Source organism: Canis lupus, chromosome 12, assembly GCF_048164855.1.
Source record: "Canis lupus baileyi chromosome 12, mCanLup2.hap1, whole genome shotgun sequence".
In the NCBI taxonomy this organism is placed as follows: Eukaryota; Metazoa; Chordata; class Mammalia; order Carnivora; family Canidae; genus Canis; species Canis lupus.
Window position 1 is genome coordinate 16,803,333 of NC_132849.1, and position 26,208 is coordinate 16,829,540.

Below are 26,208 nucleotides of genomic sequence, written 5' to 3' on the forward strand. Positions count from 1 at the left end.
GAGCAGGGGCAATATGCCTGGCAGCTCCCCCAAGATGTCCCCAAAGAAAAATCGAGGGAAGTTACTGGGGGTTAGGAAACAGGCTTATACAGCAGCCCTGTTAGAGTTCTGTTATGTGCTGGCTTTGTTAGGAGATGGAAGTGCAATTGGCTATTTGTTTCTAACTCAGGAAACAGATCTTATGCCTATATCCACTCTCAGTCGTAAATACTGTTTTCCTCAGGCCTTGCAGGGTTTGGAAACCTGCTGTTAGTCTCTCAGTATCTGTGAGTGGTTTTCCCAATTGTTCTAAGTTGTTCAGAGAGGGAGTTATGAGTTCATGTATGTTGAATTCTTGTTTGTAAATTATATATAATGTAAAAAGTAGTGTTTTCCTCAGTGAAATATAGTGCTTTTTTTGTTCCATGAAAACCACAAAAAAAAAATTGGTCTTAATTGTATGCATAATTGTATATTATTCTAACTCCGCCAGTGATTCTACTGCCATCTCTCTGTGGTAAACTTTTGGGTTTCCAAAGGCATATTCCCATAGTTCTCTTTGTATAGTATTCCAGTTATTAGTGTCTTATTGGCACTTTTCAAAGAACATGCTACTGTTTTGTTCTTTCTTCATGTCAAGTTAAGGGTAATTGATTTGAGATTCTGTTATTTGCATGGGTTTAAAAATATATGATCAGATGAGCCCTAGAAATTTTGAAAACTCTCAGCCTGCTTTTATTGTGAAGTGATTCCCTCAGTTTTTGATTCAATATGGTCAGCTGGGCACTCACTTTTATCTCCCTGCCCTCCCCAAATCCTATTGAAATGTCAGAAAAGTTACAAGAAATGCATCCACAAAGCACTATAAATTGTAAACTTTGAGCATTTTTAAAAGACTGAAGGCAGATATGATCAAATGATGGAGAAACCAGCCTAGAGAAAACTGCAAGTCTGAACAGTCTTGGGCACTGATAGATAGAGCAGTGAGAACCATTCTTCCTCACGAACTCTGGAACACTTCTAAACTTAGAGGCAACGGAGTTCATCATGTCAGTGACAGAAAGCAGATGGTGAGAAATATTATAAATTACAAAAGAAAGCTACAAATTAACATACAAATATATAAAGAGCTTCTACAAGAAAACCTCAGAATGCTCAGTAGAAAGATACAGAAAAAGGAATGAAAATGGTAAAAAATTATGTGATGAACACTAAGTGTTATATGCAACTGATGAATTATTGAACCCTACATCTGAAATTAATGATGTACTATATGATGGCTATTTGGCTTTTTTTTTTTTAAGATTTTTATTTATTTATTAATGATAGACATAGAAAAGAGAGAGAGGGGCAGAGACACAGGCAGAGGGAGAAGCAGGCTCCATGCAGGGAGCCCGACGTGGGACTCCATCCCGGGGCTCTAGGATCATGCCCTGGGCCAAAGGCAGGCACTAAACTGCTGAGCCACCCAGGGATCCTCTATGATGGCTATTTGAATTTAAATTAAAAAAAGATAATGGTAAAAAAAACTATAAACAACGTGAACTTCACTGAAAATCAGAAAATTACAAACTGAAACTAAGCTGAGATCCATTTCTCACTGAATCAGTGTATTAGTCAGGGTTGTCCAGAAAAACAGAATCAAAAGGCTCCGTGTGTGTGTGTGTGTACATGTTCATATGCACATTACAGTTGAGAAGTGCTGGTCTAAAGGGAAGAGGTACAATGAACAGAGCTTTGGTAATTCTTCCTGGATGCAGACATTTATTACATCTCTTCATTCAAAGGCTTTAAGTGTGATTTTTGCTTTGAGGGAGAGGGGAGAAATAAAAAGATAAGTATCTCATTAGATAAGAAATTCTTTAAATCAGATGCACATTCCCAGACTCTAATTGAGCATTCTAAGCAGAGAGATTTAAGAGGAAGTAAACTGAACACATCAGTTTTTTTTTTAAATTTTTATTTATTTATTTATGATAGTCACAGAGAGAGAGAGAGAGAGAGAGAGAGAGGCAGAGACACAGGCACAGGGAGAAGAAGCAGGCCCCATGCACCTGGAGCCCGACGTGGGATTCGACCCCTGGTCTCCAGGATCACGCCCTGGGCCAAAGGCAGGCGCTAAACCGCTGCGTCACCCAGGGATCCCAACACATTAGGTTTTAAAAAACGATTACAGATTCATGATAAGTCAGAATGATCATTTGAAGCAAAACTTTCAAAGGGAAGAATCAGAACTCCTTCGGAATCCCCCAAAAGCCAGAGATTCTGAGCATTCAAAATTCAGACTGCAAGCATGATTTCTGAGAACAGTTAGACCATTGAAGTGATCATGGAGTGGATGTCCAGAATTATAGGTTTGCACTGAACTGCAGTGTGAGCCAGCTAAGAAGATCTAACTGGAGTCACAAAAGGAAGTATCTTTTTTACCTAGGTTTTAATGTCTTTCTTTCTCAATAATTTTGTGTTGAATTTTTTCTTTGGGTTAATCTGAACAATAACTACATTTATTATTAAACTTGAAGCCATCTCTCCCAAGGAATTTTAGGAGTCTCAAGGGGAAGAAGGACATATTTCTATGGTTGTCATAGCTGCTGAAATTTATCTGGCATTTAGCTGTCAAAATAGCGGCTGGCATTTCTAGGGCCCTTGCATGAGGCAAACTGCAATACCAAACCCTTTTTAGTAAAAAGAAGGGGTTGTGGTATGCCTTGTTTATTCTGAATGCATTATTAAAAAAATTTTTTTTTCTTATATATTGATTCTTATGGATAGTTGTACTCATTTGACAGAGGAACCAGAATGTGGTATTTACCATGACCCCTAGCAACATATGCATGTTTAAGGTCAAGTTATTCCATAAATTAAATATTTTCTTTTAATAATGTGTTTATATTACAGTAAGAGGCACATAATAGATGCTCATGACAAAGATCCTACTTCCAGCATGATTTCTGTTATAGCAGGGTGTTCCAATTCTCTTAAAAGGCCTTTGATGTTCTGGACAAAAGGTTTTTTTTTTTTTAAGATTTTATTTATTTATTCATGAGAGACACACAGAGAGAGGCAGAGACATAGGCAGAGGGAGAAGCAGGCTCCCTGCAGGGAGCCTGATGCAAGACACTATCCCAGGACCCTGGGATCATGACCTGAGCCAAAGGCTCAACCAATGAGCCACCCAGGTGCACCTGGACAAAAAGTTTTTTATTCAGAGCTTCCTGGGGACGGTATCCAATAACTCCCTTTTTAAAGTATATGAATAGCCACCATATCCTAGAAGGTTCGGAAAAGATATTTGGCTTCCAGAATTGTTTCATACTCATCCCAACTCATCCCAAGTTGTGGGGTTGTATTCTCAATCTCTATTCACTGATTCCTCAGACATAATGCTCTCAGGTTAAACTCAAAATATGCATTTTTTGTTTGTTTAATATAGTTGATTTCTGCTTTTCTTGTTTCTAAAAGGTTCTGAGGCAATTAGTAACAAGGACAACAAGGCTGATAAAATGGAAATAGAAAGTCAGTATACAGAAAAATAAGTGGAAATAATGTACTAATGTACTAATGATAGGACGGTACCAGCCTAGGTACAAGACCCAAACTCAAGTGCACATTTCCTGGAATCAAGGGATAAAAAACAAGCAGTATATACTACACCACTCATGATCAGAAAGAAGGAAGTATACCAGTTTCCTAATAGAGTCAAAAATCTTCTGGCCATAAATTCCAAAAGAAATTCTCCAAGCAGAGATTAAGGAGTAAAGTGTGACATTGTGAATAAATGGATTAATGCTAGTACTTTCCTCCTTAGGGATATGCAAAGACTAAGTTAAACAAAACATGCTAAGCCCTTAGAATTGTCAGTGGCACATAGTAAACTCAAACATTAACTGTGGTCCTCAACATGATTATATAAAAGTTATATACAAATTACACGGTAAAGAACCATTGATAATATTCACAGTAACTATGGCAAATGCAGAAGTGGATTCTATTTAGTTGTTCTTGAAACAGCCCTAGCCAAGAGCATGACATTACACAATTCAGTGAAGGTGGTTGACACAAACCAAAGCTAATGTAGTCCAAGTGTGGGGCTGTCTGGTGTCCTCATTGGATCAAAGGACAAAGCAGAGGGGAGCTATAGAAGTGGCTGGATTGTATACCTTCTAGACCAGTAATACTTGGACATGATTCTTAGTCATCTGGTAAGTCCTTAGGATCCTTTAAATGAGCAGGGAATGAATAAAAAAACCCCAAGTTCTTATAGGCAAATGGCAGGCAATTCCATAGACTTATAGTAAATTGCTTACTAATATCTAGTAGGTGTATTATTGAGGGTTACTAAAATTTGGTACTCAAAAAAACTCACATTAATACTATACTAGAATTTCCTGAGGATTCTAATTCAGCATTTTACCAATAAGTCTGGTTCCTCCACAGTTACTGCAAAGCCCAGAGAGTGAGATGGCTTGTTATCTGTTTATCATTAGCAGTATCCCAAGTTTACTGGGATAGCAATTAAATGGCAACTGTTATTGTTATTTAAAGTATTAATAAATTTTTCTGAGGGCTGCTTGGTTAATCCTACAATGTGTTATGATTTATATTTGCATCAAAATATTGCTAAAGTTAATGCCTGTATGATTGCCTCAAAATGTGCTTGTGTTATCCATATGGTTCTTTTTCTGTTGGAGTAGCTTTCTCTGACTAAGTGACAGTCACAAAGGTTTGAGAGCTACTGCCTTAGATTCTCTTGCCTGGATGTCACACTGTCAGCTAGACTCTCACTCATTGCATGTTGCTCTGGAAACCAGCAAGGATGAGGTAAGGTTGACTCCCTAATGTATTATTTATTCAATAGATATTTATTGATCTAATCTAATTAATCTAAAATCATTCCTTTGTATCAATGCTGTACTAGGAAATGGGTGTAGATTGGATCATAAAACTAACTTGGGCTCCTCGTAGGACTTACAGTCTAACAGGGATACAAAATTAAAAATATCATACAAATAATTTATTTTTTCAGGTTATGACAGTGCCATGAGGAAAAAGAACAAGGTGGGATGAGAGAAAATAATGTTGGGAATCTGTTTGGGTGTCTATTAATGTTAGGAGTGTGGAGAAACATTTCCAAAGAAGTAGCATTTGATCAGAGATTTGAAGGTAAATCAGAGATTTGTTGGCCAAGCAAAGAATGAAGAACAATTCATTAAGAAACCAGAAAAAAAGGCCTTTGTGGAATTCACTTATCCCTCCTTGGGCCTCAAATTCATAGACGGAAATGATTTATGTGGCAAGATTATCTTCTCATAGTTACCACGCTGTTTCAAAACTTGTACCATTATTCTTCCAAAATTTAACTTGATAAAGCTTTCTCTGAACCATCTTGCTTGAAATGTATTGTTAGGTATTATATTCGAAGTTTAGATTAATTGTGTACATATTCATATATGTACCTTTTGATGATGGTCAGACTTTGGAATTCTCATAAACCAGATAATGACTAATATTGTAACTTACAGTAATTCTAGGAATGGAGGGATTGAGTGGGGCATGGTATGGGATCAAAATACATATGATTATGTATTATCATATGGGTTATCATGTATTATCATATAATATGGGTTATTAGAACTAGGGCCTAAGGTCAGAATAAAAGACTAAGTTTGAGTTAATGTTGAGTTACCTCAGAACTGAATTAAGATTTATTCAATTTCATATAAGGTCAAGAATAGCTTCAGAGCTGCCTTAGTCAAATAACCCTCTGGGGAGACTGGAGTCATCTGGGAACATAGAATTATACAGATCATCATGTACACCAGTACTATCTTCTTAGAAATACTTATGTCCTCCATTCTTGATGGTGAGTTTTACATGGGGGCTTAAAAGGGTACATGTCACCAAATACTGGCTGGGTTTCTCAAAGCCTGGTGCCTGAACCACATGTTTCAGAATCAACTGTGTTGTTTGTTACAAGTGTAGATTTGGAGGCACTACTCCAAAATGGCTGAATCAGTTTCTGGACAATCTTCAGTGACTACTTGAAATCTATCATATGAATGCTTCCCTGACCTCTCTCTTGAAGCTCTGTGCCCCAACTCCTTGTCCCATTACCAGTGATGACCCTGCTTCCTGCTTCTTAGAGAAAATTGAAACAACCAGCTAGAGGAATTTTTCTGATATCCTGCTTTCAAATCTCCTAACCTACCCTCATCCTTTGTCTCTCATCTTTCAGCTGGGCTCTCTGCATACCACCCTCCTGCTTTCCCAGATATTGCTACCAATTTTCTTTTCTTCCTCCTATATATTCAAGTGCTCTTTCTCAAAAACAATCATTCTTTGTAAGTATTGAATTATGTCCAAGTGTCTTCTATTAAACAACAAATACAAAAAAAAAATAAACAACAAATACAAATTTAAAATACCTTCCGTGGTCCCACATTCCCTCTAGCTAACACCTTCTCTTCCACTTCTTCTAAATTAGCTTTTTGGGAAAAGATCTGTAGGTTTGGGTTTCTCTTTCTTCATCAGACATTTTTCTTCCTCAGCTCACTGAGATCTGCTTCCATCTCAGAACCCTACTCAAATAGCTCTTGCTAAGGCCACCACTGATCTTTTCACCATTAAACACACTGGGCCTTTTCCATGTCCCCTTCCTCAGTTTGCAGCATTCAACATCACAGAATCCTTTCCTCGAAGAATTCTCTTTCATTCTTGGCTTCTGAGACATGGTATTCCCTTGTTGTTGGTTGTTTTCTCTCTCTCTCGGCACAATCTGACTCCTCTTCTACCCAGCTATTAGGTGTTGCAGTTTATTACCCAATACTACCACACTTGGCGAGCTTCTTCATGCTCATGGCATCAACTGTCATCTATAATTGACTTGGAAATTGATGTCCTCAGCCCCGTCTGCTCCCTCAGCTCCAAATCTGCATGTTCATCTGCTTACTAGATATATCCTTTGCTGTCTCTAAGTTAGCTCATATTCAACTCATAATATTTCTGCCTCTCCTCTCTCCCCAAGCTGATATCCCAGTGTTCTGTGTTTCAGTAAATGGCTCTATCATTCAATTAATCACGTGAGTAAGAAACACGAAATTCACCCTTGAAACCTCCCCTTTCTCCATCACCAGTGAAGCCCATCAACAAATATTTCTCATATAGGCTATAGGCTTCTCAAATCCATCCCCTCGTGCCCATCTCCTCTTACCTAAATCTTAACAATAGCCTCCTAACTAGTCTTCGTGTAGCTAGAGTGGTCTTTTCCAAAGGCAGATCGATCCTATCACCTCCTAAGTCTTTTGCTGATTTTCTTTGCTCTAAGACTGAAGATCATAATGTTTATCGAGGCCCATAGGAGTCTCCAAGTTCCTCTGCCCCCTTCTCTTCCAGCCTTGCCTTCCACTATGGTTCCTCCTTCTTCCGGTCAGACACACTGGTCTTGTCTCCTCCCTCTTTCAGCCAGGTACACTGGGCTTGTGCTTTCAGTCTCTCAAATAAGCCATATTCTCTCCCATCACAGACCTTTCTCCGTGCCATTCACATGCTCAGGTTGCTCTTTCCCTCCTCTTTGTCTGGGTTACTCTCACCCCTCAGAGCCTCACTTTCTTGGAGAAGACCTCCCTACCCTTAGATGCTGGATGCAGTTCCTTTGTAATAGGACATTTTTTTCTCTCATAGCCCTTTTCTCAGTTTTTAATTGTGCCCTCCTTTGTGGGATTATTTGATCAGCATGTCATGTCTTTCCATTAGCCTAAAAACTGCCTGCCAGTGGGAGTCATGCCTGTTTTCACTCTCGTTGCCTCCCTGATGCCCAGCATAAGGCCTGGTGTGTTGTGGGTGTTCCAAGAATGAATGGATGAAGAACTAGGCATGCCCAGACCCGAAGGAAGTTTCGTATTATTTGTCACAAGGGTCCTTGGTGTATAAAAACACCAATGTTGCTTCTTTGGAAATTACTCATCATCTAGGAAGGAACATTTCTAGGAATATGATAAATGTTTGTTGAAAGGGTGAGTTTCGGGGAAGCTCACAATTAGTCCTGCTCTGATTATATAGCCAAGAAAGGGCATCCAGAGATCTATACCTTTGCCCTCAAGCACACACCAGGTGCTGCCTCTGCCTTCACAATGTGGCACATCACATTGTCTGTTATCTAAGAAGGGATAAAATTGGAGACAATTATGGTTTATAGTCTCTTGTTGTAAAAAGAAAATATATCCAACTTCTGCTGCTTTTGTCTTATAGATTAACTTTCTTTCCCCTCCTCTCTCACTGTACACATAAACAACAGAGCTCTGATATATAGACTTCTTCTTTCGCTTGGATATGAATCTGAGTTGAACATAAGGGGAAAGTTGTAAATAATTGAAAAAGTCATAAAATTGGAATGTGTGTGGGGACTGTATAAAAATAAAGTGCTTTTCCATAAAATGCTCTGGGAATTGGTTTAGAATTCAGCGAAAACAGTTCTATCCTGAGCTGGACACAGTTCAACACTGGGGCCTTCCAGAAGTTGGAAGCTATGGCACATCTCTAGAAATCTGGAAAGTAAAAATGCTGCACTTTAATTCTGATTTTGCAAACTTGCATGAAAGAAGACCAAAACAGGGGCAGGAGGTCGGTGGAGGATAGTAAGCTACTTTGTGTTGGAGGGACAGTTTTGGAATGCTAGAAGGAAACACTGGGAATGGGGGCTCAGAGCAAAGGTGAAGAGGGGATGGAGTTGTAACTCCCTCTTACATCTCCTCCACTGTCCTTCTCCTCTTTATGGTACTGACCCTGGGACCTTGCTCCCAACTATCTTCTTAAGCCCAGTTCTTTGAGAGTCTACCTTGATCAAGTGAGGCAAGACTATCTGTTAGGAACCCCCTCCATTCACCTATTTACAATTCATTCTTTTTGTCAAAACCCCTCTCCATCAACTTTCCAATCTGTTTTCTGTTTAGGTTTTGTGCTGCCCATTGGTTCCATGGGCTGCCTACATCATGATCACTGATATGCTTCTTAGCACGCAGATCTACTAAGTCAGGATCTCTGGGAATGAGGCTAGGAATCTGGCTCTTGATAAACTCCCTAAATGATTTTTTATACCCATTAGGTTTTAAAACAATTGAGTTGGCCCCTCCAGTTTTCAACTTCCTAATTTTTTTTCTTGGGTATTGAACTTGCCCTTCATGATCCAGGAATCTTATGGATAATGATGGATTCAGGCTGGCCCCAGGACACTCTCCTCTTGTGCACCATTTCCATGGCCAGTCCAGCGGTCCCCACCTTTACCTCCAATACCTAGGTAAATCTGGCCTTATAGATGGGACACAGATTTTTAAGTTGTTACCTGTAAATATAAGGTATTATCCTTCCCAGTGACATTTATCTTTCTAAAAGAAGGCTTTATCTTCCAGAGAAATGCATTTCTAGGGAATTCTGTGCATCCAGGGCTAAATGTGCCAAAATTAATTATAGCTGGAAAACCCTGATAAGCAGTCTTCAAATCAAAGTTAGAGCCTGGCCACATATCCTAACTGTAGGAATGAGTACAGAGACTACGAAGACAATTTACCGCTTGAAATGTTTAATGGAGCTATGGAAGTTGCTCCTGGAAACACCATCTCTTGCGTTAGCATTTTGGCAGTGTGGTTGGGGCAATCCTTCTAGCCTGGGCCTCGACACCTTTAAAAGGTGAGAGTCCTGGGGGCAGATGAAGGAAAGAGATGGCAGGGGGTTGTTCAAGACCCTGGGCTTTGAGATTGCCTGCTCTGAGACTTCTGGCGAGACCTGGAATGAATTACTCTCTCTGCCTCATTGTCCTCCTTATAAATTAAGGACAATAATAATATTGATTTCATGGCATGTGAAGATGAAACCTGATAAGGCCCATGAAATACTCGGCACAAGAGTTCCAGAGCATAATACTTGTTATCCCTCTTATCAACGTCTTTATTATTACATTTGTGGTGGGAGACAGAAGGAAGCAATTTTTCCATTCTTCTACTTTTCAAACCTTCAAACTTTCCTGGAGCACACACTGCTGCTTTCACTCACATGCTCTTTTCCTTATCAGACAAGGACCTGGGGGTGGGGGGTATCTTACTCTAAGCCCCATCTCCTGCACCATTTTGTAAACAGATGTGACCCAGGGAACATGAACACTCAAGACCCAAGGGTCTCCCGCATTAGGGGGATGTATAGAAAAGGGCAAGGGCTGTTCACTCATCCTGCCTAGATGATAGCTGGGGAGTCAGTTTGTGCTGGTGTAGAACCTCAATGCCATCTTCTTTTTGAAAAATTAGCTGACAGCGTCATGCCTCGTTCAGGCCGTGGGACCCTGAAGCCAGGGCAGTAAGAGAGGTCTCCCAGAACACACAGCTGAAGTGTGGGTGACCCTATTCTGTCTTCTCCAGTCACCTTTTGGGGATTCATGCCCAGTCCTGTAGGAGATATGGGAACTGAATTTTGCCCTGGAAATCTACAGAAAGATTCATGACTATCATCTGATAGGGGTAAAAAGCTGGGGTTGATGCCTCTGAGCCACAGTGTCCAGTTCCAAATCCAAGTCCAGTGTAGACTGAAGCCAAGAGTGGCCCTGATAAGCCTAAAGTATCTGATGCAAAATAATGCTTCTTGTTCCATAGGTATTGCCCTAGGTGGGCAACTGAGCCTGCCCAGCCACAGCTTGGCATCAGCGGCAGCAGAAAACCGTATTGTTTCTTAAAAAGGGGACCTTGTGCATCTCTAAGTGGGCTGCTGGGAGCCTGGGCCCTGTACTCTGCATACTCCTGGCTGGTGGGCGTAGCCATCCACTGCTCTTCACACTACCATTACGACAGCTTCCACTGGAGCGTTAGGACCATCGTGGGGCACCTGGGAGTTAGCAGAATGTACGCCATGATTAGGAATGTGGGACCTCAGGTCAGAGACGGGAGAAGGGGATGGGCATTAGGAGTCCATTGTGGAGTCTTACAATTGGCTCCCCGATCAGATCTGGAGTTCCACTGGTGGGAACAGAAACACAAGTGATAATGACAAATCCCTATTTCCAGACCCCGTGTATTCTAATATGTGTCTTCTTTTCCTCAGATATATAACTCAAATAATGCCCAGGTATAGGAAAATCATGCTCATGGCATTGACTCCTAGGCCACTTCAAAGCAAGCACCCTACCAGCTGGCAGAGCTTTTGTATAGAGCATTTTTAAAAGGTCCTCCAGAGGGCAGCAGAGAGCAGGCCTAGGCCAATGTGGGACTGGTGAGAGGTGGCGCCAGAGGTGGCCGTGGTCACATTCCCTGGGATTGCTGAGGGATGGGCTTTTGATTTAGGAGGATTTGAAATTAAGAGTAGAAAGGGGGATGCATTGGATAAGGGAGCTTCATGACCTTGAAAAATAAGAGTGTTCATTAGATACAAAAACACTTGGGAGACTTTGGACGTGAATGGTAACAGGCAACCATTTCCTGGGGGTGATTATGTGCATATTGCCACCCAGGAAAACACTGGGCTTAAGACCTCTTGATCTTTTAGTGACATTTGGTGAGGTGTGGCATCAAGTGTGCTTTCTAGCATCTCTGCTTTGACTTTCCTCCCACTAGGCTTTGGTGAACATCCGTCTACCCCTCTGGACTTGAGAGCAGAGACCATGTGCTCTTGAAACGTATACTTCCAAATCCCCAGCAGGGCACCTGCAGCATCATGACCGTCAGGCAGGGGTTTAGTGGATGATGTTGAATTATCAGCTGCCAAATCTTTATAGGTATAAAATAAACTTAAAAGATCTGCTTCCCTTTCTGGGGAAGTGTTTGGGTTGTCCCCAAATTTCTGAAGTCAAAACAAACGATGTTCACAATAGCCATCACAGCATCTTTTTTTTTGACCATCTGGACTAGTTCAGGTGGCTGCCATCTTTGAGACATAGTTCTTACCCCATGTAACTCTTCTGCAAAAACAAGTACTCCTCTGGGGGGTGGTTAAGGAATAAGAGGGCAATGGGCATGGATTGGGGAGGGGCAACCAAAGCCAAAAAGAACTTTGTGGACAGTGAGCATGCACTGCCATCCCCCTCCCCCTCCACTCTGTCTCTTCATGCATTAATGTTTTCTGCAAATCATACATGGGCATGGTTGGGAGATGATGGCACTGGCATTTGGTAGCCCTCTGGGGTTTGCTCTTCTCCCCTCCCAGCCTGGAGGTGGGATCTGCTATGGCAGCTGCTGCTTCTAAGTGTAGGGACTAACTCAGGAGTCCTGTTCTGAAAGCAGCTCAATTCAGGAAAGTGGGAGAGTGGGAGGTGGGGTTGGGGGATGAGGGGAAAGTGTGGGTGGACAGGTACATCGGACAGGCAAGGAGGGGGTTGGGGAGATGGGAAAGGGGATTTGTTAGGGATGGGCATTCTCGTTCTCGCACCAAATCCTCTCTTTAGTGATGAGCACACTGGGAAGGCTTCCAGAGTTGTGGCATTAAATCCTAGAGATTGCAGCAGGGAGAGTGTCCGGAGGGCTTCCAGGGACGGGAACAAAGTTGCACTGAAGAGTGGGGAACAAAAGGAAACTGGAAATAAAAAGAATCAGAAAGAGAGAAGGGACACATGTGCATGTAGTGCAGGGGACCTGGGTTTGAATCCGTCTGCATGAAAATCTTTGAAGCTGGGGGGACCCATGCTGCCAACACGCCATGGGAGAGGGAGAGTGACAGGCCAGGGCAGCCACCCAGCCAGCTCACGTCAGAGCTGATATCCATTAGGCTCTTGCTCCTAATCAGCAGCCTTTTCTCCTTGCTGTGCTGCTCTGCTCCAGAGGGAGTCCAGGATCAAAAGTTGCTACCACTTATTTTGGATTTGGTGCTTGCAAGATAGGCACCCCACCCCCTCAGTTCCCTTTCTTCTCCCCCTTCTTCCCCCATCTTCCTGAACTAGGTCCAGATAAATGGGGGTGTCTCAGAACACTCCCTGTGTGGGGCAGGAAAGCAGTTTCTTCAGCCAGATGCTCCCCTCACCTTTGAAGATGAATGAGAGGAACATGCGTGGTGTGTCCCCCACCTCACCCACCTCTGCTTGAGGTCTTGACTGAAATCCCCGCCTCAGGTTCCAGAGCTGAGATCTGCTGACTCACGTACACTCACATACACCAATTAATGTGTACCCTGTGGAGGAGACTGACACAGCTCCAGGGCCGTATCACCAAAGGCAGCTGTGGCCTCCAAAGCTAAGTACCTGCAGCGTGTCTGTAGGCCACACGTGCCCACACAGGACTAACGTGAAATGGCTTTGCCTTTCCACAGGAAAACCCATCCTCCATAGCTTGCCCACAACTCCAGCTAGCCTTTCCTCAATGAACAAATATTCATTTTTTCGTGGAGAAGGGTGAGCACATCCGTTAATCATGAATTCGGTGTTTTTACTGCCTCAAACATCTTTAACGATGCTCTACAGCTTTAACTCATCTGGGTGTCAGAGGTGAATCCTGATTTTGTTCTAAAGCAGTTTCCAGTTTCCCAGTTTCTCTGGGTTCTCCAGGGCAGCTTATACCTGTCACTGTATCTGAAGGTCTCAAGGCTGCTCGCTCCTGTCCTGGAAACAATTTCATTTCTCTCCTTCTCAGGAGAATGGAGGGTGAATGATTTCTTGGGGAAGGTTCAGGTTTTGTACCTCTTACTACACACCCCTGGGCACACGCACACGCATATGCAATGTCTCACATAGGACTTGTAGGAATCTTAAAGGGGTTTGTAGATCCCTTGAAGCTTATACAAGAATATCAGTTTAAGATGTGTTGGTTTACATGGAAACAGTTTTATTATTTGTATCTGATGTTGGGCAACTGTCCATATTCTCCTCAAAACTCCCTCTTTTAAATGCCTTTACAACCTTTGTCATTGCAAGTCCACTGACAGCTGCCTACTGCTCTTTGAGAGGTGAGGTGTCACAGGGTGGCCCCAGGAAGTAAAAGACAGGTTGCCAAGGCTCACAGACATTACTGTGAAGGTTTCAAATTCTGCCAATGGTTTCCTGACATGTGCTTTTAAACACAGGGGGCTGGACCAAAGCTCTGGTGGCAGTCATGGGGAGGGTCCCAGCTCTGATGTCCCTTCAAAGGAGAATTGGGGAGGGGGTCAGCTGCTGGCTTCCAGCTGCAGTGCCTCAGGACCTACTGCAGGGCTCAGTGGCAGCCCACTGCCTCCCCAGAGAGTTCCCAGCCAGTGACCATGTGTGGCAAAGGTGCCAGGCCTGGCCATTTCTGCCACTGTGGGGCTTCCCTAGGAGCAAACTTTGGTGTTGTTGGGCCAGCAGAGACTTTTCAGAGCAGCCCCAAAGTCTGAGGCTCTTCCTGCCCATCCTTCCCACCCCCTTTCAGCACAGGTGTCAGATCTGGGCAGTGCTATCAGCTTCCCTTGACTGCTCCTGCTTCCTCTCCCCTCTATCTTTTATCAGTATCCCCCCAATAAATCTCTTGCACTTCTAACTCTGTCTTGGTATCTGTTCTGGGAGGACCTGCAGGGGTGCAGCTTTGTTCACAGGTGACATTGTTGGTCACTTTGCACAATCCTTACCTCCCCAGATCCTCACCTGCAAAGAGCCCCTACAAGTTGTCAACCCATTTTGTCACAGAATTAAAAGTCTGTTGGGTGTGGGTTCCATCCTTCTGGCTATGCAAATTAGTAGGGTTCATGATACCACCCCATTCAGCATCCCGTAGGGTCCTGAGGTTCCCTGGAGATGAGATGGAGTCATGAGATAGTCAAACACATACTTTATTTATGAATGGAAGTTCTTTCCAGGATTCTAGGCTGGATAACAGAACTCTCAGGAATGGACCCTGTCCACTTCTAGGACTCTTCTTGAAAACCAGGACAATGAGGTCAGTTCCCCTTTTCTCAGGAGTCCTCTTAATCCTTCTAAGAGAAAGTACATTCTAGTGTGTCTTTGAATTCTGGTAGGGGTGAGGAGGACAAGGATTCCTGCCCTTCAGTTCCTCCCAGAAAGGTCTTCCAGCCAGCCCTCAATTGCTAGGACCTAACTTTGAGTCCATGATATGTATCAGCTCCTCTCTGTGACAGAATGAAGAGGAGGAGAGATTGGCACAATACAAATAACACATTGACAGCAACTGGATTCCACATTTTGGAAGTAACATAACAAAGATGGCCCCATGATAGCTTATAGTCTATTATTACTGAACAGTATACCAAGGAAAAACACTCAGGAGATAAACACAGGGTGATGCATTTCTATAAGAACGAGACCCATGCACGGTGTAAATCACGGTGTTTCGCACATGTGGGAGCTGACAACATTTTTCAATGGGCAGTGGACAGTGGGTCAGAGGAAGGCTTGCTGGGCCCCCAGCAGGGATGTTCTACTATATTTGAATGAGCCACAACCATCCAATCTTCTCCTTATTATGTGCAGTGACGATGCTCTCCAAACACATGCCTTCAGGTGCCCTGGACTGACTTATTGCAATAGGCCCTCTGAAGGTCCCAGCTTTTGGCTTGAGTACTCAGGTTGAGCGTGGGTCTTTAGAATCCTGGGGAGAATGTGCTTCTCGGGGCCTCTGTGCCTGGTGGGCAGTCTGGACCCCCTAGGACAGGTGAGTTAGCCACAGCCAGACTAGCAGCTTCCTCAAGAGTGGAAGGAGCATTGCATCCCCAGTTCAGGGATAAGCACAGAGAAGGTAATCAATAAATCCTTGTTGAATTCATCCCTTGCCTCTTTGATAAGAGAGGATGTATCCAATTCCTTGATACTTTCTTCTTAGGTATGTCTCATAATCATGCTGGTTCCTTATGTACCCCTCTGGAGTGAATAACCCACGCATGGTATGATTCTTCATTGGAAGTATGATGAATGCTTTGGGCATTGATTTTTTTTTTTTTGCCCCTAAATTATGTCTTTCATTCATATATCTGCATTGAGCTGGCTTTATTTAGTTTATTTATTTAATCCTCATGCTGCTTTGCAGAATATGGCTCTTGGGTTGTTCTGGCTTATGCTGTTGCTATACAACTTCCCCAGGCCTGCCAGTGTCCTGGTAGGGCTATAGCCCGCATAGCTGGTAAAGGCTGGGAAGCCCGGGGGCTGTGCTGGTCTCCCTCAACACTACAAATGCAGCCCATGTGCATCCATCCTTCAGACCACAAAGAGGACATTCATGGATGTCATATGAGACTTCTGCTTTCAGCCACATCTGGACAACACATAAATCTGAAGGGCAGAAAGAAACTGTGTGCTCACCTGCTGGAAACCTCATCTGAGCACATACCTTATGCTAGTATAAAGCTAAGACTGCATTAGTGTCCCTGCCCTAAGATACCTCAAAAGGCCAGGGCAGGGAGACCATGTGTCTATCTTCCTTGATGGCCTCTCTAGCCATGGGACTTGGCCTGTTAACACCTCATAGGGAGATTCAGGCTTTGACATGAAGTCCTCTGCTCTGTCAAAGACCAAAATGTTCCAGAAGCAGGAAAGTACTCATGGTTTTAGGATCAATCAGAGAATGTTTGATATGGATATTGACCCATTCTAGCAGTTGCTACTCTGTAGGAACTGGATAATAAGTCACTAGATTTGCTCTTCCTATTCTTCTTGAGACCACCAATTTTTGGTGAAATAAAAAAACCCTCATGCAATCCTCAAACCACTGCATGTTAAAAGGGATACTTAGGTTATCTAGTTCAGCCCACAGTTTTACAAATAAGTAAAGAGGCTCAGATAGATTAAGTATGGAGCAGGCCTCTCGACTCTTGGTCTGTAGCAGACACTAGCTGGCATTAGTGGACATAACCTGCCGTACTGGTGTTCACCACAGTCCCTCGGGACATAACGCAGATGAACCTGAGGTTCTCAACTTCAAGATGTTTCTGTGCACTGAAATGCTGAGGTGCCTAAAGGAAGGCATCCATGCTTCCTTTTCATAGATGCTTAGAAGACGGAGTTAAATCTTGCCTTCAGATTTTGTGCAGTTCCTTCTTTTGTTCACCCTGTCAAGTGAAGGTGGATGTGATGATGTGCTCCACCAGCTAAAAGAGGGTAATCTGAGCCTGACTGGGGACAGCTTCACTCAGGTCAGGCAGGGGATCTGGGCAAATCCAGGTGCTACAGGAATCATCCTAGAATGAACCCCCACATACAACCAAAGTTAATTTTAGAATATGGAATGGATTGCAGGGAATATTAAGCCCTACCTTGCCATTTTACAAGCTCAGGGAAGTTCAATGATTTGCCTTGGGTCACACAGCATGGGGGATGGCAAAGTCATAGAAGAATCCAGTTTTTTTTTGTTTGTTTGTTTTTGTTTTTTAACTCAGGGTGGGATGCTTTCCCTAAAACATTCTGACCTTTTTCACAAGCCTCAACGTGAGGATGTTTCTGATGGTTTCTAGATCAAGGCATTATCCATGCATGAAGAAGCAAGACACAGATGGTGGTGGCTGCCCCTGCTGAAGACCTGGGGTCTAGGAGAGCATGTTGGAAGACCTGGGGTCTAGGAGAGCATGTTGGAGTAGAAGCTGAAGCTCTCGGTCATGGTCTTGGAGTCACTGCGAGAGGAACCGTTGGAGGTGAGGTCCAGGGATGAGGGTGTGGTCTTGGGACCATCCTCTAGCTCCTCCTCATGGGCCCCCACCACGGTGGAGACAGTGGTCTCCAGGCGGCTGACTTTATACACGCTGCCCTGGGTTTGGAGGTACCGGGTGGATTTCATTTCGAGCCCCTCGTAGTCGCCGGCGCTGATAAAGGGGCAGCACCGGAAGGCATGTTTGAAGCCCAGACGGAACCTGGTGAGAGAGCACATGGAGAGGTGACCCTGGGGGACGGCTCCTTCACCCGCCAGAGTCCCCCAGCCTGACTCTCCGTTATTAGTCTTTACACTGACAGCTGAACACAGTAAGGCCAAAACGATCTGAATACCAGTCATCAAGGTACGATCCAGGACTAGACCCCAGAGTACCGCGAAATGCAGGTGTTGACTGAGGGCCACCCCTGGACTCCATGGCCTCTACTGGTGCCACCTCAGCCCACACAGGATCAGTTCACAGAAGCATTAGCCAAGTGTTTATTCCATGCACGGTACTGTGCTAGTCACCGGGCAGTAAACACACATGTCAGGACTCCTTTCCCTCAAGTAGCCTGATGACCAAGGTTGACTTCAGTCATGTCCTTTCAATGTGCCTCAGTGTCCCTGTTTGATAAACAGGGAGAATCAGCCTTTACCTAAAGGCATCCTGGGATATTTAGCCCAAGAGCATTTAGGCAGGTCATCAGGCTCTCTGAAGAAGCCTGATGCATCCGGGAATGTTTGGACACTTTCAAGAGAATGGCAGCCACTAAATTCACAGCACTTTATAGGCTGAAGACAGAAGGCTAGAAAGACTATGACAAGCACTTTATTTCTGCCCCCTTTCCCACAGAGAGGTGAGAAGGTGGGGAAGGTGCTCCAGCTGACAGACTGAGCTGCCACCCTGGCATCCCAGCTCCCTTTTGGGGACTCTGCACACTCACCTGAATTCCCTATTACTGACCACAGTTCCCTTCTCTCACTTGTCCAAGGTTGGCTTCTTCTGCCAGGATAGCTTTCCTGACCAATGAGGCCCAGATCAGGGCCCTTTTGCTTACCCTGACCTGCTGGAACTGCTAGGAGAAACTGGGTAAAGCTGCCTAGATGGTATGATGGGATGGGAAGCGGAAAGTGAGAGACCGGTGAAGGGAAACGATGGAGATTCTCCCGTGGAGAATAGTATTCTGGTGCCTTCAATCTGTGTATGTGTGTGTGTATATGTGTGTGACTCCCTCTGACTCCCCCTCTGTCTCCCTCCTTGCATGCGCAGCCCCCTGTGCGTGGATCCGTAGGGCAGAGTGAATCAATTCACAGTCTGTGAACTAGATCCAGCTTGCAGACCTATTTATATCCATCAGTGACAGAGATTATTTTTTTAATGTGCACTCCCACCCCTCCTACCTTAGTTGCCAGTGTTCAAAAGTCAGAAGACCTCACACAAAAATATGGATTTCTGGTTCTTCTTGGAAAAGAAAAAAAAAAAAAGTCTACTTTGGGTTCGTAATCCTGCCTGGCGATAACTAGTAAGGATTGAGTAGTGTAGTAATTTTTTGCTGCAGTCCTCGCCACTCCCTCTTGTATCACAGAGGTTTTGCTCATTTAGGTTGAATGGTTGGCTGCTCTAGAGACATATGATCTTGTTACCTCTGGAGAGAGTATGAGGGATGAGGTCCTCACCTGTCGTTGAGGCAGCAGTAGATGATGGGGTTGTACATGGTGGAGCTCATGGCCAGCCACATGATGGCCAGGTAGACCTGCTGAATAAACTTCTCCAGGTAGAGATCAGGGTTGATGTAAGGCAGGAGGAAGAAGATGTGGAAGGGCAGCCAGCAGATGGCAAAGGTGCATACCACGACAATCATCATCTTGACTACCTGGCAAGAGGGTGAGACAGGTGAGACCACCAGCACACCCACCTTTCCTCATGGTTACTTTCTCTCTTCTCCCATCACCTCACTGCACACAGTGCAGTATGGGGTGGGAAGTATTTATAATAACTCCTTTCCAGGAGGAGGAGGAAGGACCATTTATATGTGGTACCAAGGGACTTTGATTATGTCAGTAGTTCTCAGAGTGTGGTTCTAGGAACAGCTTTGTAACCATCATTTAGGAACTTGTCAGAAATGTGCATTCTGGGACCCCATCCCACACTTACAGAATCAGAAACGCAGGGAGTGAGATCCAGAATTCTGTGTCTGACAAGCCCTTCGATGATTCTGAGACATGTTCATGTTTGAGAACCTCTGTGTTATATATCCTTTTGGCAGTGACTGGAGAAGCCAAAGGAGGGTAGATCCAGGGGAATGGGAGAAATCCAGGAAGGGGGAGGAAGCAGCTGGGGTCGGGTGGGGGGACGAAGGGCCAGGGCAGTATCTGGGGAAGAAGGGGAAGGGAGGGGCCTGGACAGCTGCAGCTAGGGAGCACCAGATGGTTAAACGGGATTTAAAAGGTTCTTTGAACAGTGGGTGATGTAACCTGTTCCTTTTTATCTTCAAGAAATCTTCAGAGAAAAACTAACTAGCATTCACACAATGAAATACTATATGTAAAGAGGTACCAAAAGAGAAAAAAATAAGAAAGCTCTTGATACACTGTTTTTCAAAGATCTTGTGGATATTGTTAAGTGAAAAAAGTGAGGGGAAAACATATGTATCGTGTACAAAAGAAAAGAATATATATTTATTTGACTTATAAATGCATTGTAATGTCTAGATGGATTAATAACAAATAACAGTGGTCACAGTAGTCTGTGTGTCTGTGTGTGGGGGGAGGGGCGTGCGTACATGAGTTGGGAACTGGGTAGATGGGAGACCTAGAAAGGAGGGAGCCCTTTCATGGTAAGACTCAATATATCTTTGGACTTTTAATTTTGAAATAATTTGAGATTCCCACGAACTTGCAACAGTAGTACCGAGTTCCCAGGTACCTCCAGGGAGATCATCTTACATGACACTAGCAGGTGATTAAAACCAGGAAATCAACATTAGTACAGCACTATTAAAGCAACTTCAGACTGTATTTGGATTTTGCCAGCTTTTGCATGCACTCATTTTTGTGTGTGTGTATGTGTGTGTATGGTTCTATGAAATTGTGTCACATGGATAGATGGTGAAGACCTCACCACAATTAGGTTGCAGAATTGATCCATCACCACAAAGAAACTCACTCATGCTACACTTTTATAGGCAGACTCTCCCCTCAGTATAATTCCTGGCAACCCCTAGTCTGTTCTCCATCACTAGTTTTGTTCCTTTTAATATTTATTTATTCATGAGAGACACAGAGAGAAGCAGAGACACAGGCAGAAGGAGAAGCAGACTTCCCATGGGGAGCCCGATGCGGGACTCAATCCCAGGACCCCGGGATCACACCCTGGGCCGAAGGCAGATGCTCAACCACTGAGCCGCCCAGGTCCTGCCCCTCCTTTTAATACTTTTTGAAGTTTGAATCAAGTGACTGCATTATTTTGTCAAACTCTAATAATAAAAGAGGACTTACTAGCTCTTTAATGCTTTTGTAGTTAAGTGTGTGTGTGCGTGTGTGTATTGCAATTGCCCGTAAGGCAAGAACTAAGCGGCTGCTGCCTGTACGGGTAGGCCTAAGCTACAAATATGATGAAGAGAGATCTTCCCTCCCTGGCCTCACATTCCCTCTCCTCCCCTCCACTATCCCACAGACCCCAGGGATGTTTTGTGCCTGTGGCCTCTGGGCCTCCTGAGGCTCTGGGGCGCGTCTGCCTGCCAGCTTATTGCCTGCACCAGGGTGGGTCAGGTGCTGCTTGCTCTTTGCTTACCTTGCGCTTGGCGGAAACCTGCTCGTGGTAACGGTCAGAGGAGTCCCCAGGGATCTCGCTGGCCCACAGGGTGATTCCCACTACTGTGTATGCATAGCCAATCACCAGCAAGGGGAGGAAGTAGATCAGCACAGTTACGCAGATGTGGTACCTGCAACAAGGAGGATGGGAGAGGTCGGTCTAAGAAATAACAGGGGCGGTCAAGGCTTGACAACTACCTTTCTCAGCATTTGGATGATAAGGCACGCCCCAGGGAGGCTTGCTGCCCACATTGGATGGTTGGGTGATACATGAATGGATAAACTAAAGAAAGCAAATCTCTTCAAGTTATGTTTTTCTTGTGGACTCATTCTATAATAGAGATTCCTGTTGAGATTGGAAAGAAGAATAAACATTGACAAAAAGGAATTGAATCCATTGTATACCTATGACAATATTAGTTGAAAGTAAGGTCAATATTCCGTACATTCTCCCTCCAAAAAAAAAATGCAACCTTAGGCTGCATTAATAGAAGTATACTCTCTAGAATGCAGGAGGTGGTTGTACCATTGGGTTCATACTAGTCAGATTACATTTAGGCTCAGTTTTGGTATAGGAGTGCAGACCAACTTATACATCCAGATGAGAACCACTGGAGGGCTGGTGAGCTCTCATCCATTCTGCATGATAAGTGGATTCACAAGTATAAGAATAATTAGCTTGGAGGAGAGAGATTAAATTTATTTTACAACTAGGATCAGTGGATGAAAGCCACAAAGTATAAGCCGCTTCTAAGCCAGGCCCTTAAAAGTATATCTCCGGATGGAACCTTTCTGGGTCTGAGTTACAACTTGCAGGACAGATACCAACTGACTTGAGTTTGACTGAGACATAGGCAGAAAGAAACCTTTGCGATGTTAAATCACTGAGATTTTGAAGTTTGTTACAACAGCATACCTTATCCTATTCTGTTTAAGGCAAGGGTCTTCCTAAGTAGGGCACTCAAATCATTTTTTTTTTTTTTAATTTGAGAAAGGATGTTTTTCTCAGGGGGTCTGGTATGTCTGGCTAGTTATAGTTCTTTTCTCCTGATATGGGCTTAATGAAGAGGCTCAGTCTCTTAATATTAACTACTAATAATAGTGGGAATGGCTAATATTTTGGGGAGTTCACTCTAGATCACTGTGCTAATAATAATAATGCTAATGATGGTATTAATAGCAGAAATGGTAGTTAGATTTTATTTAGTGAAGAGTGAAATGCCAAGCACTTAACTACCATTATTCTTATTTGATACTTAAAACAAATGATTAAATAGATACCATCATAATCCCATTTTATAGATGAGGAAGCTGAAGTTTAGAATTTAATTAACTTTCCCCAAATCACAGCTGGTAAAAAGAGGAGCTGGGATAAGGCGGCAGGACTATAACCCCAGAACCAGCTTCTTGTCCCTGGAGAAAAGTCACCCAATGGTATTTTCTTCCACTCTGTTTATGCTTATTCTCTGAAATGATTTCTTTTCTCAATAAGGAAAACCCACTTATTCACTTAATTTCTCCTTTACCGATACTATGTTTTCAGTCACTTCTTTGCAAAGCCCCATAGTTTTACTACTTATTTAGCCTTCTCTGAATATTAAAATTTGCAACTTGAAGACATTTGAAGAGCTTTCAAGCAATGCACCACAGATTTGACAAAGCAGAGTGCTGAGCGCATCCATTTTGTGCAGATAGGCTGCTCCAATCTTGTTAGGTCCCCCCTCGATTGTCACCTCTGGGAGCCTCTGGGTTCTCCAGCCACCAGGGCAGTGAGTGCCTACTGAGGTTTCTACCTGACCTCAGCCTTTCCTCCTGCTTACCTTAGTTGCCATTTGAGATTTGAGGGCAGGGAGACCATGGGAACCTCGAGGTTACACCTGCTCCTCCTACCTGGAAGAACAGTCCTGCTTTATGCAGACTGATACTTGATTGGTGATCTAAGCACATTAGCTGAGCTTTGTGGGGCCAGTGCCTCAGAGTGCTGAGCATCCCTATGGGAGTCAGGGACATGACAGGAGGACCCTGCAGTTGTCACCTATGCTCCTTACCCTGGACCAGTGGTTCCCAAACTTGAGCCAGCTTCAGAGTCACCTGGGGTGCTTGTTCAAATGCAAAGGGCTGGACCGCACCTAGACTTTTCCATTTAGCAGGTCTGTGGGGAGCGCCTTAGAATCTGCATTTATTTTTTATTTATTATTTTTAAAAGATTTTATTTATTTATTTGAGAGGGAGAGAGTGCAAAAGTTAAGGGGGCAGAGAGAGGGAGTAGGGAGTCTGACTCAGGGCTTCATCCCAGGAACCTGAGAACATGACCTGAGCCAAAGTCCAACGCTTAACCAACTGAGCCACCCAGGTGTCCCCTGAGAATCTGCATTTATAACAAATTCCCAGGCCACGCTGCTGCTGTGGTCCAGGTTCAGATTTTGAGAAACACTGTCCTAAACCAATGGTTCTCAAGCCCAGAATCATATGAGAATCACCAGGAGAGCTTTTAAAATGATCAGTGCTCAGAGACGCACATTTAATTGGCCTTGGGTGTAGGAGCAGGAAACCACAGTTGAGAAAATTCTCCAAGTTATTCTGGCACATGGTTAGCACTGAGAAGTACTGTTTCAGGTCCAAGGTCTGCAAGCCCGTTGGAATCCCATTGTTTGAGATTTTATGACTTCACCAAAGTGCGTGTTAGCCATATTTTTAAATTTCTGTGTCTGACACTTTGAGGTCTGGGCCTTGCTGACTTGGAAAGGACCATCCCTCTTTGGGCTAGTTGATTCCTAGAGATAATTCCTGCTAGTGTGCCTTTCATATGCCAACTAACCAACCCAGGGCCCATACACCCCCACCCACCTGTTTTCTCAGGGGCTCTTACTGTGTGGGATCCTATCCAGCTGCCATAGTCACTCCAGGGCCACCTCAGTCAGGGGCGCGGAACCCAAGGAAATGATTCAAACTAGCCAATTCTAAGCCTGTTTACCCTGCCTCACCCATTCCTTCTCTGGAACACACAATAAAGGCTTTCCTGACGTCCCCCCATGCTCTCTCTCTGCCTGTGGCCCTGCATGGCTCGCCTGCTCCTTTGTCCTGGGAACTGTGAGTAGTAAACTATCTTTTCAATGGCAATCATGTCCTCATCTGTTGGCTTCACCATACCTGAATAGAAAATAAAACCTATACTTTAAAACAAAGTGCCCTTTAGAAAATCACAGATCAGATCAGACCATTAGGAAAATGCTAAGCTGAATCAATAAACATTAACTTATCAGCCTCTTTCTTTCCCCCAAGTAGGTTCCACGCTGGGCATGGAGCCCAGTTCGGGGCTTGAACTCACAACTCTGAGATGGAGAGTTGGACGCTTAACCAACTGAGCTACCCAGGAGCTCCTGGCCTCTTTTTTTCTTATTTTAAAGAAGGAAAAGTAATTTTCTTATTTATTTGTAAACAACAAAAAGTATGGACTTAATTCTAGTTAAAAAGTATTACAATCAGGTAGTGCATTAACTTGTCCATTGTAGAACAGGGATAATTAAGAATAACATAGGATTATGACTCAGCAATTTCACTTCTAGATATATACCCAGGAGTAGATACTTGTGCACCAGTGCTCATTGCAGCACTACTCACCATAACCAAAAGGTGGAAACAACTCAAATGGCCCTCAGAAGTTGAATAAATAAACCAAATGTGGTATACACTTAACGTTGGAATATTATTCATCCACAAAACAGGAATGAAGTTCTGATACCTGGGACAACATGGATGAACCTTGTAAACGTTATGTTAAGTGAATAAGCCAGACATAAGAGGACAAATGTTGTATAATTCCACTTATATGAAATATCTAGAGTAATCAAATTCATAGAGATAGAAAGTGGAATAAAGGTTGCCAGGGGCTGAGGAGAGGGAATAGGATAATAAGTACAGAATCTAGGATGATGGAAAAGTTCTGAGAATGGATCTTGGTAATGGTTGTGACAACACTGTGAATGTATAATGGTACATTTTCTCTTATATGTATTTTATTGCAATAAATTTATTTTAAAAATTCCATTAAGAGCATTCTAGTGGAGCTGGGGTCTTAAGTCTCCAGATGGACAGTTATTTGCTTCATCCAGGAACCCCTTGACAACCTCCCTTTCCAAAATCATAAAAGAACAAACCAACCTATAAGTTTGATTCTTGGATGGGATCAAAGGTTAAATGCATCCCCCTAAATCTTGCTCAGATAAATCCCCTTTACATAGAAATTGCAAATACTCAATCCAAACAATGTCTGAGTTATCAAAACTCCTAAATGGCTCTCAGCCAAATGAATGAATTCCATCAGCTGAGAATATGAAAATAAATACATTTCTTCCATCTTGACACCTTCTTGGAGAAATTTTACCATATCCTTGTGGTTAATTGGAGATAATCCTGTTTTGTAATTTTTTATGCCAAAATCATTATTTTAGAGAGTTGGCCGATGGAACCTTATGTAATCTTATTATGTGTGGCTCTATGCTATTTTTTGGTGTTCAATTCTGATATTCCCTAGGTTCCTGCCAAGCAGGGTTTTATCAGTTCTCAGAGTTAATATCAGCCTTAGGAGAAGAGAAGAGGGGTCAGGGATGCCTCAGACGTGAGTCAGAGAGAGAACCAGGAGTGACAGCAAGAGGCTGTGACAGCAGGGATGGCATGGCTCCCACTTGATGAGATGTGTGCATGGATTCTGATCATTAAATTCTGTCAGGGGACTTATCTGTACTCAGAAGGTAGGTGCACACAAAGAAATCATGTCTTTGTTCCCTCCCGGTCACTCCTCTAAGCAGCACATTTTACAGGATAAACTTGCTGAATACAGACTGTGCCACCCCAAATCCTGCAGATTTGC

At 43.5% G+C, this 26,208-nt stretch overlaps 1 protein-coding gene and 1 long non-coding RNA gene across 3 annotated transcripts in view; one reads left to right on the top strand and one right to left on the bottom strand.

Annotated features, from left to right (window-relative positions):
* Positions 1-2,122: 2,122 nt before the first annotated feature.
* LOC140601258 (uncharacterized) lies at positions 2,123-25,389 on the top strand. Of its 2 annotated transcripts, XR_012004282.1 has the most exons (3): positions 2,123-5,842; positions 17,353-17,529; positions 24,624-25,389. It is a non-coding gene; the product is annotated as an uncharacterized lncRNA (long non-coding RNA). The 2 variants fall into 2 exon arrangements; XR_012004281.1 differs by lacking the exon at positions 2,123-5,842 and having other exon boundaries at positions 13,724-17,529.
* TACR1 (tachykinin receptor 1) overlaps positions 14,706-26,208 on the bottom strand; it is a 143,784-nt gene continuing 132,281 nt past the window's right edge. The window contains exons 3-5 of the mRNA XM_072769969.1: positions 21,319-21,469; positions 19,203-19,399; positions 14,706-17,745 (exon numbers count right to left, since the gene is read on the bottom strand). Of these exons, the coding sequence (XP_072626070.1) occupies positions 17,454-17,745; positions 19,203-19,399; positions 21,319-21,469 (640 nt within the window). The 3' untranslated portion in view covers positions 14,706-17,453. The remainder of the gene's footprint in view (positions 17,746-19,202; positions 19,400-21,318; positions 21,470-26,208) is intronic.